The sequence below is a fragment of the Meleagris gallopavo genome, chromosome 6, assembly GCF_905368555.1.
Source record: "Meleagris gallopavo chromosome 6, MGAL_WU_HG_1.1, whole genome shotgun sequence".
NCBI classification, from domain to species: domain Eukaryota; kingdom Metazoa; phylum Chordata; class Aves; order Galliformes; family Phasianidae; genus Meleagris; species Meleagris gallopavo.
Genome location: NC_139409.1, coordinates 182,068 through 198,421, shown reverse-complemented (window position 1 = coordinate 198,421; position 16,354 = coordinate 182,068). Strand labels below are relative to the sequence as shown.

At 59.6% G+C, this 16,354-nt stretch overlaps 1 protein-coding gene across 1 annotated transcript; it reads right to left on the bottom strand.

Annotated features, from left to right (window-relative positions):
* Nucleotides 1-5,867: 5,867 nt before the first annotated feature.
* On the bottom strand, nt 5,868-11,774 carry GBX1 (gastrulation brain homeobox 1). Its single transcript, XM_085226759.1, has 2 exons — nt 11,315-11,774; nt 5,868-6,429 (listed from the first exon to the last, which is right to left on the bottom strand). Exons 1-2 carry the CDS (start codon nt 11,772-11,774, stop codon nt 5,909-5,911), a joined length of 981 nt encoding a protein of 326 aa, XP_085082885.1. The 3' UTR covers nt 5,868-5,908.
* Nucleotides 11,775-16,354: the final 4,580 nt, after the last annotated feature.

The window sequence follows — 16,354 nt, the reverse complement described above, 5'->3', positions numbered from 1 at the left end:
GCACCGGGGTGGGGTGCGGGATTGTGCGCCCCCCGGTCCTGCGCGATACCAAGGGAACACCTCCCCCCGCTGCAGGCACCCCATTGCAGCCCCCTCCCAGCCCCATTTCTCCCCTCTTGCGGTGGGGCTGCCCCTCTGGAGGCTGCGGGTGAGGAACGTTCCCTTCCTCCGGTGCCGGAACATTTCCACGTGTGCCGATGTCCCCGCGCTGCCCCTCCTGCGCTGCCCCGCGCTCTGCCGCTCCAAGCCCGGCCGCTCCGCTGCCCCCTCACAGCCGCACGCGCTCCCCGGCCCCGGCCCGGTGCTGGGTTTGGTTAATTTCCTGGCGACTGCATTAGTGGGAATGGAAGCCGAGGGACGGCAGCTCCTCTGGGGCCCATTAATCATCCCCCTCAGACAAGCTGCCTTGATTACAAGTGGCAAGAAATTCATTAGGGCTGCGGCTCTGACAACTTTTATCTGCGCGGCTGGATCTGACTCATTAGGCAGCCAAATTAAAGCCATGATGGGCCCTGATGAAATTCACTGCTTGTTTATCTTGTGCGATCTGATACATCTGCCCATACATCATCTCCCGTGCGGGATCCCGCCCGGCCCAGCCCCGGCACCTCCCTTCCCATCCGCCCTGCCCCGGTCCTGCCGTGCCCCCGACGCGGGGCTCTGCTGGCACGGCCCCACCTTCAGCCCCCAGCGTTGACCCTGGGCTCGGCGCTGTGCCCGTGCCCGTGGGCCATGCGAGGATGCAGCCCTGAGCCGCCCCCCGCGGCCACACGGTGCCCATAGCAGCCCCCAGAGCACCCACAGCACTGCAGCCGGGTCCTGCGGCAGTGACGCCCAACCCAGCGTCCTGCTGGCAATGGCGCTGCCAACCCGACTCCCTGCTGCTGCCCTCATCCTGGGAGCCGGCGGCTGCCCCGTGCCGGCAGTGATGTGGTGTGGCAGAGCCCCGACAAGGGACAAAAGTCCTTTTCCCGGCTCCTGTGGGCAGTAGGGCCACGGTGGGCAGTGAGCACTGCGGGGCAGCAGCAGGGGACCTGCAACTGAAGCTGCCTGTGGTCTGGAACAGTGAAGCACAGCTCTTTATGGAGGCAGGAGATGCCCCATTGCCACCCGCCTGCTGTCGCCCTGCAATGCTGTCCTGTCCTCATGCAGACCCCATGGGCCGTCCCCATGCAGCTGTCACTGCAGAGCTCCCGGGTGCCCGTGTGCCCAGCTGTGCAGTGTGGCAGTTGTCAGAGCCTGGGAGGGCAGGCTGACAGGGCTGTTTCACAACGGGGCTGTGCCCCATGGCTTCTGCAGGCACTCCAGTAGCATCCTGCCCTGCAGCTTGGTGATGCTTTGGGATGCATGGGGGCTGGAGATGCAGTTCTGGGGAGTAGCACAGCTACCCCAGCAGAAAACACAGGTGCCCTACATCCCCAGTACTGACACCGAACAGCTGCAGAGCACCTGCACTGCACTGACTGTGATGAGGTACCATTCAGGCTGCACTGCTGAGCACATCAGCATGGCCAGGTCTGCCCCAGGCACTAGGAGCACCCTTTGGGATCCCCTTAAGGCATAGAGCTGTGCAGGACAGATAGCTGCAGTGTCAGCACACGCCCAGTGCAGCCCTTCTCCAGGAGGTTTGCCCCAGCAGTTCTGCAGGTGTCAACAAATACCCTGTACAGATGAACACCACAAGGACCAGCACAGCATGTAAGGATCTGGGAAGGGCGCAGAGAACATCAGCGCCTCTGATATGGGGCTGGGGGCTGAGCAGCTCCTTGCTGGGTCCTGCGCCCTCCCAGCAGTGCCTGAATGAACTGGGGAGGAGACGCGTGGTGCAGGGAAGGCAGAGCAATGCAAAGCATGGAACCAGCATGAGGGAGAGCCGAGTTGAGCTGTGCAATGCAGGGTCTGCACAGAGCCCCAAGGTGGGGAACGTGGGACTGTGACTGTGGGCACAGAGGGGCAGCACTGAGGGATGGCGGAGCGGGAGCTGTGGGAGCACCGGGCTGGGGGGTGAGGCTGTGCACAGCACCAGGTGGGGGAGCTGAGGCTATGGGCGGCCCCGGCATTCTGCTGCTGAGGTCATCACGGCCAAGCCCGCTACCAACCCTCCCAACGCCTGCATTTTGAGCTGTGCTGTGGTTGTGGCTGTGGAGGCACTGCAGGTGATCAGAGCTCCTGACCCTTCCTATGCGCCAGTCCAGCGGGAAAAGTCTGGATGTGGCTCTGGGCAGCCTGGTCTGGTGGTTGGCAACCCTGCCCACATCAGGGAGGTTGAAATTAGATGATCTCTGAGGTCCTTTTCAACCCAGGCCATCCTATGATTCTATGGAAAGGGTTGTTCCTGTCCTGCCCACGTGCAGTCAGAGCCCTTCTCCCATGGGGTAGAGGCTTTCTGCATAGCAGGGCGGTGGTGACGCTCACTTCACAGTGTAATTCACCCCAAAGGGAATGCCCCGCACAGTGGGGGTCACAGATCTCCATTGTTGCAGGGTCAGAACCTGCACCAACCGCCACTGCGCAGCTCTGGAAATCACAGCACAGCGTTCCCTGCTGGGAGCCTCCAGCAGCTCCGCTGCACACCTGAGCCTGGAGAGCCCAGGCAGTGCACAGCAGTGCGCTGTGTGCCAGCAGCTCTCTGTGCAGCCTCACTGTTGGAGTGTGCTATGATCCACGTGTGTAGTACTGAAAACCCTGTCCTGACAGGAGACCAATAAGCATCCCATCTGATGCAATCACTGCCTTTTTCCTAATTCTTCAAGAATCATTTTCCAAATAAATGAGTGAGCGGGTCTGCACAGAAAGAATTCTCTGGTAAAAGATGAAACTGACAACATGAGGGCAAAAAAGTCTTGTATATATATATATAAAAATACATGTATGTATGAATATATGCATGTTGATGTATACAGTGTCTGTATACCCACATCTGTATCTGCCTTATTCTCTGTGTGTGTGTTTGGGTGCCCGCTTGAGAGTCTCTTCCTTCCCATCCCTACACCTGGGCACCACGCACGAGCTGATACATGGGAAATTCCAACTAGGCAGATGGAAACCAAATTCCCGGGAAGGCTTTTGGACCCTGGGATGGGTTCCCAATGATGTTGTGGGATGGGCACCCTTGGAGATGCCTGGGGTCAGCTGGACTCGTTCCTCAGCATCCTCCCCAGACAGACAGCTTTCAGCAGGTGTTGGAGCAGAGACTCCCACAGGTTTCCTCCTGTCCACACGGCTCCATCACAGCAGGGCTGTCCTTACTGCCTGTGTTTTTGGTGCTCTCCTCCTCCTACAGCCTAAATGGTGCAACACCTGCAGCTCTGACTCGTGGAGCACCTCTGCCCCAGCAGCTCTTCTGCTGGGATGTGCTGGAGCCACACCGTGCTGCATAGGCGGTGCCATGCATTGCATTCACTGGAGTGCTGCAGTGTTTTTCTTGGTGCTGTGCAGGAGGGAAGAAACTCCTTGCAATGCACAAGGCCCACAGGGAGCTCAGCTCTGCACTCTGTGAGGGGCACTGTGCTGCTCTGCAGCTCTCTCAGTGCTCCTGGTGACAGCAACTGTCCCTTCCATCAGCACCAGAGTAAGTGCTGCCCCTCTGCAGCACTTTTAGTTCCACTGACATCAGTGTTTGTAGGGTTGCACTGTGTAATGGTTCTCGGACTGTCCACAATAAAAAGGCAAAAAACAAATAACTTTCAAGCAGCTGGAAGCTCCAGTTGGCTGCCAGCAGTCCGTGAACAAAGTGCAGCCACAGCAGCGGTGCTGCGTGTGCCCATGGCAGTGGTGGTGGTGGGGAGATGGGATGAGAAGACAATGGACTGATGGAGCGGGACTCACCAACATGCAGCATCAACTGGACATGGCAGGTGAGAAAAGGGGGTTCTCCCACACTGTAAAATGCATTTCAATACCTTCCAGTGGCACCAGCACTGCTGCTGTGGTGTGTTTCAGAGCACGGGGCTGTGCCACAGGGTTACAGGGGCAGTAGCACACACCCCACACATGTGCATATTTACATAACACAGCACTGCTCATTGCTGCACATTTTCTTCTGCCCCTCCACTGCTGCTCCCATCCTTGCTTGGCCCAGGCGCTGCGCAGGAGCTGCTGCAAGTTCTGCAGGTGGCATTTGTCCCTTTTTGCAGCCACGTAAGGCTGGTAAGTTTGTGTTCTGTGCCTCAACCCAAACGGGACCCAAGAAGAGAGAAGATACCTGACCACAGTTCTCAGGTGCAGGCAGCTCTGCCGCAGAGTCCCAAGGGCACCGCTGCTCCCCTGGGCAGCACGGTGGGGGCAGCTGCCACAGGACTCCCACTTCCCCTGATCCACAGCGAATGCCAACAGATGCTGTACTTGAGCAGCCTGAGCCCACAGAGGGAATGCTGCATCTCCTTTCCAGCTCAGCGATGCAGGGCACAGAGACAGAATCCATCCCAGTGTGGCTGCAAGAAGCCCTCTGTGCTCCAAAGCCAGAGGACTCAGCTGTGCTGCATGAGCAGGGAGCCATGCTCCCCACTAAGAGGAGACACCTGCTGAGGAGGGCAGGGCTGTAAGAGGGAACCTCCCCCAGGTAGCATGGAAATGGGTTAGGGTTTCTTTTTTTGGTGCTGGAACGTGTCTGGAGGACGTGCAGCAGAACAGCAGGAGCTGCCTACGCTCCCAGTCCCACCTGACTATTGGGCATCCTGCTCTGGGTGGTCCTGCTGGGACAGGGGGGAACTAGAAGCACCCTGAAGTGCTCATGGCCTCAAATACTCTGTGATTCTGTATTGCTATGATATCAGCCATGGCTGTCAGGGATGTCTCCCACTCTCAGAAGCTGTGTCTTCCAAGGAGGGGTGCAACGACCAACAGTATCCCAGCAGCAACATCCCACATCCTTAGAGAGAGCCTTCTTCCTGTTTGGGATGGGATTGCACTGGGTGTTACTACCACATGAGCTCTCTGGCCGATGTTCTTCCAACCAGCAGGAGAGGGTTTTGTGGCCCAACATCCACTTAGCTCTGCAACCTCCTGCACTGTTGGCCCAGCACTGTTTGTGCAGCTGTGCCCTGCACAAAACTCGATCTTCATCAGGCCCTGGAGCTCAGCTCAGTGATGAGAACCCTCCTCGCTTTGGAACACAGAGAGCTGGAGAGAATTGCATTGCTGGGCCTTGGTGGTGCTGTCAGTGTGAGCCTGCACAGAGCTGATGCGGGGCTCTGGAACAGCCCTTGGGGGAGAGGGGGGCAGCGGGCAGGAAGCTTCAGCACGGGCGTCTGCTTAGCTCAGGGCCAGTTGTAGCACGAGGGATGGGCAGGGCTTTGCCTGCAGGACCTCGCACATCTGCCAGCGTGTGGATTGGACCTAGGGGGGAATTCCTAGGGGGGCACCGTTCGCCTCGGATGAGCTGCGACCAGAGGAGGGGCTCCGGCTGAGGCAACGGGCGGCCGTCTGGGGGCGGTCCCAGGGATGCTCCAGAGACCTCCGCGATGTCCCGGACCCTCCCGCGTCTCAGCACCGGCACCGGACCGGGCTCGACGGCGTCCCCGAATCCACGGCTGTCCCTCGCAGCGCTGCCCCGCACCGCCCCGCACCGCCGCTCGGCCGCGCGCCCTGCCCTCCCCCCCTTCCCTCCCCGCATTACCGCGGAAGAAGCTCCATAGAAAATAATTTATTGAAATCACAGCTATACACGAGCGGGCGCTGGCGGACAGCGCGGCCCCGGCCCGGCGGGGCAGGAGCAGGCGTGAGCGGGGGGCGGGAGGCGGGCAGGCGGCCCTCGCTCCCGCGGCTCGGACGGACGGACGGACGCGTCGCCGTATGTACAGAGTTTACAGGGAATAAATAAGGGACATGTACAGAGGAGTGCGAGCGGCCCCGGGCCCCTCCCGCTGCCGGCGCTCCGCCCGCCCCAGGGTCCGAGAGCCGCCGCGGCTCAGGGTCGGGCCCCCTGCTCGATCTGCTGGTGCTGGCTGCGCACGGCGAAGCGATTGACGTGCACCGGGATGGGCACCACGATCTTGGGGTTGCGGACGGGCTCTCCCGAGCGGTTGCTGACGTTGCCCGCCTTGATGCGTTTCCACTTGGCGCGGCGGTTCTGGAACCAGATCTTCACCTGCACCTCGCTCAGCTTCAGGGCGTGCGCGATCTGCGAGCGCTCCGTCAGCGAGAGGTACTTCTTGCAGTGGAACTCCTTCTCCAGCTCCAGCAGCTGCTCGCTCGTAAAGGCCGTGCGCCGCCGGCGACTCTTCCCGGCCCCGGAGCCCGGCGGGGGCTGCTCGGCCGCGGGGCCGCCCTTCCCCTTCCCCTTGGGACCCAGAGAGGCCGCGGCCGCCCCGTCCAGGAAGGGCTCCTCCTCGCTGTCGCCCGCCGAGCTCTCCTCCTCCCGTTCGCTGCACGGCGTCGCTGCCGATTTCACCTCCAGCTTCTCCTCGTCCGAGCTGTACGCCTTGGCGTCTGCGGGGCACACAGCGTCAGCGCCCGCACCCGCAGCCCCCGCAGCCCCGCTCCCAGCATCCCACCCCGCCGCGCTGTCCCCGCAGTGCCCGCACACCCCGCACATCCGCGAGCGCCCGCTGTGACAGCAGAGCTGCTGCACCCCAGCAGAGCACCGCGGAGCCCCAGGGCTTGTCCAGCCCTCTGTAACCACAGAGGAAAACAAGAGCCTTGCTCCTCGCTCAGCTCGGCCCTCCCCCTGCCCCATCCCACTGCATCTACCGCTGTTCATCCACCAAGAGTCAGCCCAGAGGAGCTGCAGGATCTTCCCAGGCAGCAGCCCGAGCTGGTTCCAGCCAGCAAAGCTCTGCAAGGCAATTGCGGAGCATCTGCTGCCATACCTCCCTCCCTGCAGCAGAGGGGTACAATGTGTGTAGGCAGCTGATGACCAAACCTTGGGTTCCCCCACCACTCTGTGCAATGGTGCAGGCCAGAGGCTGCCAGCATTACCCGACAGCCTGGACCTCATTCCAGGCACCAGCCGGGATGGAAGGAAGGATTCGGATCCAGGAGACATCTCTGACACGTCACCTGAAGTGATACTGGAAGGATGCAGTGGGGATAGACTTCTTGTCTGTTTCTTGTGGTCCGAACTGGTGCCCGAGTGGTCAGACAGCCATGGAGCAAGAAGGAACATGGGTGGGAACAATGGAGAAGAAAGCAACCTGGAAGGAAGGCAGTCGCTTTCTTGACAGAAGGGTTCCAACAAAGGCCTCACGGCAGATAGAGTGAAAAGGTGCTCCTGGACACAGCCACGGATCACAGAGAGAGAGAGGAGGAACCAGAAGCAGATGAAAAAGTTTTGCCCTCTGGTACTGAAACCACCAAGATCTCCAAGTTCAACCCAGGGGCAGGAACTGCAGCCGGAAGGAGCTGGTGCTGAAGCACCATCACTCAATACAATCCTGCATGCAGATGGAGCAGCAGCAGTTCTCTGAGTTTCTAAGCAGTATCAGGGGAGCAGCACGTGCCACTGGTGCTCCAGAAGCTCCCTTCCCCTCAGAGGAAGGCTGGACAGCTCGCCGGTGCCTGACAGTGGATGGTTGCAAAGACGTGAGCAGCAGCTGTAAGAAATTGCTTGAGCCAGGAGATGTTCTTACAAAGCTGGTTGATGTGGGGCTCCCGCTTTTCTTCTCCATCCTGCCACAAGGCGTGGCTGCCCAAGAGCAGGTCAGTGACTTTGGAGATCTGAAATTGTGTCTCTGCTCCTCCTGTTTTGTGCAGCAATAAAGAAACACCTTTATCTCTACTCTGATATGGGAGAATAGACGGCGCTGTCTTCATGGTGGCTGAGAGCAGGGAGTGGCCTCCCATGGTCTTGGCAATGTATGACCTGGAAACTTTGTGCTGTGGGGCTGACGAGCAGCAGGCAACACAAAGCACCTGCTGCCCACACGGCCTCATGCAAGTGCTGCTCTGCCCAAGAGAAGGAGGGCTTTCATTTCTGTGCACCTGACCTGCCTGTGGGCACACAAGGCCTGACAAGATGAGAAAGCTCTTACAAGGACATCGTTGCCTCCTCCAAGAGTGCTCAGAGCTCTGCTCAGAGCTCTGCCCTTCTGCACCGATGGAGGACAGGACCAGCAGCGCACCATGCGATGGTGCTGAGATGGGATTTGCTGCTGTGGGTGCAAATGGTGCACCAGGAGACTGGAGAAAGTCTGAGCTGCCAACTGCAACACATCATCTTGTGAAGCAGCTGCTATCTGAACACACAGCCAGACCACAGGTTTTGAAGTCACCGACTGGTTTGTATCTTACAAAAGGGCTGAGCTTGCAGGAAGGAACTCAGACTACACGGTGAAGTGTAAAGCAGATGTTTTTACAAAGAAAATTGTTATGTTGGTCCATTTACCACCTGCTATGTCCTCATTGAGGAAATACGGAGGCAGTGAGCCCACCCCTTTGGTGGGAAGCGTGCTGAGGCTTTCGAGGCCCTCAGGCAGGTAGTGAAGTTGGCACAAAGCAAAGTGTTGAGACTGCAAAAATCAACAAGACCCAGAATAGGATTGGTCCATCTCTTCCCTCTTCACGAAATCCCAATCTGTCATTGACCTGATTATGGATTTGATATGCAGGGTGAGGAGAGATTGGAGAAAGCTACAGGTGGCCAAGTTATTCAAGCAGGGTCAGGAGGACCTGGCTCAAGAATGGGTGCTGTGAGCGCCAGAAGAGCCCTGTGTTGCTAAACACTCAAGAGCTCCTTGTCACACTCATTTATAGGGAACAACACAATTCTTCTCCACCCTAATTATTCTCAGACACAACTGAACATGGATTTACTGCATGGGCCCAAGAGAGGTTGGATGTTGGTGGAGATCTCTGCAGCTCAGGAAGAAATGTGCTCTCAGGAGGGATGTGAAGGGTGCTCTGAGTGCCATTTCCTGGGCATCAAATTCCTCCTTGCAGCTGCAGCAACAAAGCAGCCCCCAGGCTTCACTGCTTCCTATCACCACTTTCCCTACACGCCTCTCCCCTCTCAAGAAGTGTGACCACAACTGGAAGCCTGAAACAAGAGTAGGTGCAGAGAGAGGTCTTAAAATGGAGCAATGACTCCCCAGCACGAATGGAGGCTGGGGACAGAAACCACCTCTTTAGAGTATAATTCACCCAATGTCAGCAGACAGACAGAAGGAGGCCCTTAGCACGGTCTAACACAGATAAGAGATCTGCAGAACACCCTGTAGATATCACCAAGTTTGTCTCCTTTCTGAGCTCCAGAGGAGACTAAATAAGAACATAGAAAAGGAATTGCTCAAGGGTTGATACACGGAAACAGCAGCCACTGAGGTGCAGCGTTAGGAGGCTGCTGTAGGAAGTATTGCACTGGATCACGCTCTCTTACTCACAGAATCACAGGGTTGGAAGGGACTTCAAGGATCATGAATCTCCAACCCCCCTGCCACATGCAGGGCCACCAACCTCCCCATTTAATGCTAGACCAGGCTGCCCAGGGCCCCATCCAACCTGGCCTTGAACACCTCCAGAGACAATCGGTTTTGGCCAGGGCCACGGGCAGGATGCTACTGAAAACTGCATTACGGTTGGGAATTGTATTTCCCCGAATTTCTTGATTGTGGAAAAAACCCACAGCAACCATCATGGTTTCCACATGACTGGTTGGTAAAACAAGCCCTGCTGTCCGTCTCTGTGGGCCCTGATAGGTACAGTTAAGAGAAAAATTACATACAGGAATCCTCTCAGACCTGGGCAGAGGTGCCCTCATGGCTCCACATGGGCAGAAAGGGAAGCATCCTTCAGAGCAGGAACAGTGCTGAGAGCTGCTAACAGGCAGCAGTGAGTGAACAGCAGCAGTAAGACACATTTCCTTCCATCATCAGAACAGTCACAACAGGGTGAGCCTCAGAGATACAATTTCCCAAAATGGGAAATGTCCAATTTTCGGAACAGCTCATCTGAGACCCTCAGGAGGACAACACGTTGAGCTCAGGTACAGAGGAGCCACAGAGGGAGATGAAGCACAGTGCTGCTCGTTTCCCCATAGAGTGGGAGGATGCGATCACACAGATGCAGGTTTTGACCACAGCAGTTCTGTTCCTGAGGAGACTTTCAAAACCAAAGTGAGACCTCTGTGGGTGCTTGACTCAGCACAGTGTGCCGAGGGAATCACCAAAGCTCAGTAATAAATAAAGGAGAGGCAAAACGCCGCAGTTGTCCTAAACCAGAGAGTGGTTTCAAGGGATACCTGCACGCATGCAACAGTCTTCTGAGCAAGGAACAAGTCAGGGCAAGGAGAGCAGCCGGGCTTACCGGGAGTGTAATGGGAGGACAGAGCACAGCCAAGCCCTGCAAGAAGTTGCAGAGGCTGCTCAGCACGGATCCATGCCAGGAAGACTCTGAGACAAAGGTGGATCTCGGAGCTGTCAGGAGGAGGCAGAGCTCAGGAACAGGCCGTGCCACGGACAGGCAGCGTTTGGTTGGTCTCAGCCACGCTGCAGAGAAGCCTCCATCCCCCAAATGTGGGAGCAGGGGTGGAAAAGAGCAAGAGCCGGAGCTGGCAGAGAAACGGCGCAACAAGTCACCGGGAGGGCATCTGCGCAGCCGGGGAGGTTCACAAAGGCCAGGGCCGTGGTGGGAGCAGCCTCAGGGTAGCGCCGAGCCAGGAGAGAAGCCGCCTCCTGCCCGCTCCGTCGGGCAAAGCCGGGGCCGCGGGCGCAGCGAACCGGAGAGAAGGTGAGCGGGGCTGCGGGCGGCGCGGGGCCGGGATGAAAGCGGGACCCGGAACGGGCCGAACCGCGGGAGAGCGAGGGCTCAGCCGGAGATCCCGTCCCGCGGTGCGCGGCACCGTGCGGGTACGCGGCGCGGACCTACAGAGAGCACCGACCGGCACCCGGACGGACCGACCCGCCCCGCGGCTCTTCCGCCTCGGCCGGCCGGGTCGGCAGCACCTCGGAGAGCTCCGCGCCGCCCCGTCCCGCCGCCCCGCCCCGCACGGCCTCGACCGGCGGCTGCGGCGCTTCGCGCTCCGCGCGGCCCGGAAGCGGCGAGCGGAGTTGGGCTCCGAGCCGCCGAAGTTGCGGGCGCCGCAGAGGCGGCCCGGAGCGGAGGGCGGCTGGCCCGGTCCCCTCTCTGGGCACGATGGGACGGAGCGGAAGCGCAGCGACGAGCCGCACCCCCACCTCCTGCAGCCCCGGCCCCGCCGCATCCCGCACCCGGCGCGCCGCCTTCGGGAATCCCGCCCCGGGGAGCTCAGAGCCGGCGGTGCCGTTCGCCCGCCCGCAACCGGCGCCGAGGGCGCGGACGGAGCCCGCGGAAGGGGCGGGCGGGTGGCGCTGCCCACCGCGAGGCTCCCCGGGGCTCCCGGGGTCGCCGTCACCTCTCTTACCTGCCAGGCCTGGGAAGGGGTCCGGGAAGTGCAGCGGAGGCTCGGGCGGCCCTTTGTCGCGCCCCGGGGGCAGTTCCTCCGGCTCCAGTCCCTCGGCGCCCCGCCGGCAGCCGGCGTCGGGGGTGGCGCGCGGCGGGGGCAGCTCCTGCGGCGGGTAGAAGCCGTCGGGGGGCTCAGAGAAGCTGGGCAGCGCCGTGGTGAGGGCCACCATGGAGGGCACGGCCTGGCCCAGGCTGGCGCAGAACGTGTTGGTGAGGCGGCCGGCGAAAGAGGCCAGCGGTGCGAGCGGCGGCAGCCCCGACTGCAGCGGCGCGTGGGACAGCGCCTGCGGCAGCACCAGCGGCCGGTACGGCATGAACATGGGGTAGCCGGTGTACAGTAGGTGCCCTGAGCGCGGCGGCGGCGTCCCGATGAGCGAGTCGATGGAAAAGGCGGTCCCCTGGCCGCTGGGTCTCTGCATGGCGAGCGGGCGCCGCCGGCTCAGCCGGCACCAACTTTCCGGCGAGCTCGGGCCGCCGCCAACTCGCCGCACCCCCGGGCCCCGCCGCGGCCCCGGCCCCCGCCCGCCGCCTCCCGTGGGCTCCGGCGCCGGGCGAGAGCTGCCGCCCGCCCGCCCGCTCGCTGCCTCGGCGCGGCGGAGTGGAGGCGCGCTCGGAGCCGCCCGCCCGCCCCGCTGCGGGGGGGCCGGGCCGGGCTGCGGAGGGGAGGGGAGGGGAGGGGTGGGGTGGGAAGGCGGGCGGGGGTGTCGCCCTCTGCTCTCATCCATCTTCCGCACATCACGGTCGAGTTCCTCCTTCAGCGCCCGCTTCGGCGGGGCACAGCTCCCCGCTCCCCCCGGCGCGGCCGGCCCCTGGGAAGGCGCCTCCCCCTCCCGCCTCATCAGCTGTTATTAATGGTGATTGATGATTAGCAATTATGGGGCCAGCACAAGGGCGCTTTTGTGGGGTCGGGACGGGTCCGTGCCGCGCGGCGCATCCTATCCTCCCCTGAGTCTGGGACGACGGACGGGGCGAATCGGCCCCGCTTCGGGCCTGCGGGCTCGGCCCGGGCCGACGCTCTGACGGGCGGTGGCGGCTCTTAACGGCTGAGCTCAAGAGCCCCGACGGAGCCTCCGCGCCAGGCACCGCGTCCGGCCCCGCCGCTCCGCGGCCACCCGCCGCGCTGTGCCGTGGGGCCGCCCGGCGCTCGGAGCGGGTCTCGGCGGGGCGGGCGGCGGGGGCGGTCTGGAGACGCGGTCCCTCCCGGTGCAGGGTGGGAACGAGGCGGGCGGATTCACGGTGGGTCTGAGGCTTCCTCCGCCCCTCCGCTCTGCTCTCCGTTCGCCGCCGGACGGATCCCGGCGCCTCTCTCCGTCGGGAGCAGCGGCACCGAACGCCCGCCGGGCCGGGGGTACCCGGGAGGCTGCGGTCCGCCCTGTGCTGCGGGAACGCCCCAGGACGGGGTTACAATCCGCCCGGGCCGCGCTGCACGAAACCCCCGGAGCGCGGGGCTGATGCGTCTGCGGACTGAGTGCCGACGGGCGCTTCTTCGCGCAGTTCCAGAGCCGGTGGAAGGTGAGAGAACTGCAGCGAGGGTTCCGCGGCTCTGCCCTTCCTTGCAGTGCCAAAGCAGAGTACTTATTGCTGCTCCTGACACCTGCGCTGTGCTCCTACCTGTGAAGGGGTGATCCCCGGGTATGTAACGTGTCAAATACTGAGCAAACCAAGGCCATGCTGCAGAAGAATATCAGCGTTACCTCCTAACGCACCCAGAAACAGAGAAATGCCAGAACTGAAGTGTCTAAATACACCCTGAAGGTGTTTTCCGTGGGACAGCTATGCTCCAAGCAGCCACCATCTCCCAGGCAGTCCCACGCTCAGCGCCCTGTGTGTCCCTGTGCTCAGCCTCTGCTGAGAAGTGCAGTCCCTCCAGCTGCTGGGCTCCCTGCAATCCCTGGTGGCAGTGACATCTGTAGGAATGCAGATTTCCTCCCCACACATTCCATCTTCTACTCCGTCTCCAAGGACGTCTGGCTCATTGCCTTCCTGCAGCCCTCAGTAATACTAGAATCCTGCGCGGAGCACGTAAACGAGGGTGGATGCGTCCAGCAGGCTGACTGCATGGCCCTCAGCTTTCCTCTGCGAAACGGGCACAACCTAAATCCCCGCACAGAGCCTTCCCTTTCTGCATGGTTCTGTACTGTTCCCTGTGGTTTATCCTCACAGGCTCAAGGAAACACCTCTGACCGATGGCTCTTGGGTCACCAAGGAGAAGTGAGTGCTTGTGGGGCCGGCCGGCCCCTTCCCTAGGACAAGACTCCAGGTTCTAGATTGGGCAGGAGGCTGGCAGTGACTGGCACTGCTATGGGACCAGTGGTGGCACCAGAAGGAAGGCAGTCAGGTTCTGCAGGTCAGCACCCATCCTTTAGCTGTCCTTGCCCCAACTCTCCGCTTTCATCTGTCAAACGTTTCTGTGGGAAAGGAATCCTGAAGGCTGGAGTCATGAATTGTGTTCATTCCACTGCTACCAAGACACATTAGACTATGGAGAACATGAAAGTGCAATCACGTGTGACTGGATCTCCAGACTTGTGCTCCACATCAAGGATTTGCAAGCAAGTTCCTACTCCTCAGCAACTTTGGTTTGGCCATTTGTTGAATGAATATTTTAAGTGTGACCTTTGAGCTGTGCATCACACTGCCGTGTAAGTTAGCAAGGTCTCTGAGAGCAACTGGGAAATGTTGTCTTTGTCATCTTGCTGGGGAAACACAGAGAGCTGCAAATGAGCCACAGTTCCACCAAATAAGCCTGTGCCCAAGGGCAGGCCTTTCCCAAGGCCAGTAATACAAGATCCCACACTGACCTCTGCAAATCAATATCCTGCACCCTGCGAGTCCCTAAATATGTCACCGAGCAGGAGATGCTGCTTACCTGATCACACACTTACATTAGCTGCAACCCCTGTCCTTCAGACACTGACTCCCAGTCCATCAATGTCTGCAGCAGCGCAGACCGTGACTCCAGGGAGCCAGGTTCCTCAGAAGAGAGGAGTTGCAACTTCTCAGCCTTACTACACTTCCTGCACGCTCTGGGTTACTTTGTCTTGTGAGACTTTGCAGTAAAGAAAGGTAGAAATTCATTTGCTGAATGATAAAGCAAAGAAGCAGAGAGGAAGCAGCTGACTGGAAACAAAAGGTTTGCAAGCAAAATAAAGCGACTGCTGTGTACAAAGTGGACACTGAACAAGGTGCAGTTTGAGGGTTCCTACAATGCCGCCGTTGCAAGTGAGCCAGAGTGGAAGAGAGAGGGTCTGAGCTGTGCTAACTCTAACACTGCTGGGACTTCCAAGGGCTTTCTCTGTTTCTGCATCCCAGGTCTGATCTTCCTCAGCTTCTGTCTGGCACAAATGCAGTTTCCATGGCTTCCACTTGAGGCTCAGAGCTCCGCTGTTCAGCGCTCTCCCTGTGTCTCTCCCTCCCCGCACACTTTCCCTACGGGGAGCCACTCTACTCCATTTTATCAGGCTCCACCCCCACTTTGCAGGTATCTGGCGTGTTCCCTGCACGTCCCTGAAGGTACACTGTCCAGCACACCAGGAACACAAGAAATATTAATTGCACGTGCATTTTGTAAAGCTCCCAGTCCCACTGCACTGCTGACGGCCCTCAGAGCCTTGCTGGAACGTCACCAGGCATTGAAATGCGATTTCAGGAGGAGCCCTGCTGTCTCCCATCTTTCAGGAGCTCACTGCATTACCAGCCTATGTTTTCAGCCTCACCACTTGGCCTTTGGTCTCCCAGTACTGGGCCATGAGCACTGAACTCAGGTTCAGTGGGGAAGGGCAGTGCTCTTCACTCACAGATAACAGCTTCACCCCTTGGGCACATCACTGGCTGACCTGGACTTCCTTCAGCCTGTCTCTGCTTCCTACCCCTCCTCCTGGCTGCTCTCAGCATTAGGACTTCTGAGCTCCGTCCTCCCCCCCTCTGTTTCTTGCTGCAGGCAGCTGAGCACAGGACAGCCAGCATCCCTACATTTCTGGGGTCAGCAGGCAGAACCTTGGACAGTCTGACTCAATGTCTATGCTGAAGGTGGTTAAATGATCTCTCTGGTCACACAGAAACTTTGACAAGGCTTCAAACTGCTCAGCATGGGTAAGGCATCCTGGGAGAAAGTCAGCCCTGGAAGCGTCCTTGAGGATACACACCCAATGGGCTCCTCAGAGGACTGCCGTTTGGGGTCAGCTGGTCACGTGCAGCTGGGCAGAAGAGGAACCATCCAGGCCAGCCCCACTTCCTGCACTGCAAGCTGCTGCCGCACAGTGGGTTGTGAAGGTGATCCTCCAGGTACACGGGATGTTGGCTAACCAAAGGCCCTGGGCCCTCTACATGCCTTAATCTTACCCTGCAGATCGTTAAAGTTAATTTTGTTGTAGCTATAAAGGGAAAAGTTCAGCCTGAGACAGGCACGCAGCACGGCAAAACACAACTGCACCAGTTAACATTTAATAGCTTACCTGCAAAGGGAAGCAGGTCCTTCTAATGGAAACTGCTATGCAACCTTAGCTTTACGCCTCTGCCTGCCTCCATGATGACCTGAGCACAGAATCTGGCAAAACAGGGCTGACTCTGGCCACAGCCTCTGGGCATTCCAGCAGCACTGAGCACATTAAAAGCGAGGTGACGTTGCAAAACGTTTCACTCCGAGTTTGGGAAGTTCGTGGAATGGGACAGCGGGGGGTTAACAGAAGCGAGGCTGGTCTCAGGCACAGGCTTTGCTGCTGGATCTGTTCCATGAAGTGGCGCAGTGTGAAGCAGCCCTGCAGGCAGCAGGCTCAGGGCAGGCTGGCGTTGGGTCCTGTCCCAGCAGGCAGTTTGAGTGCAAGGAGCACCCGGTGGCTCCAGCTGGACTCTGAGGTGCAGCCTCGCTGCATTTCACCCCAGCGCCACGTTGCCCCATCTGATCCTGTCTTCGCTTCGTGCCGCAGCAGCTGCTGAACTGCCCTCTCCTTCCTTGTGAGCATGCCTGGGAACTGGGCCTGGCAGGGCCACAGCTGGGACA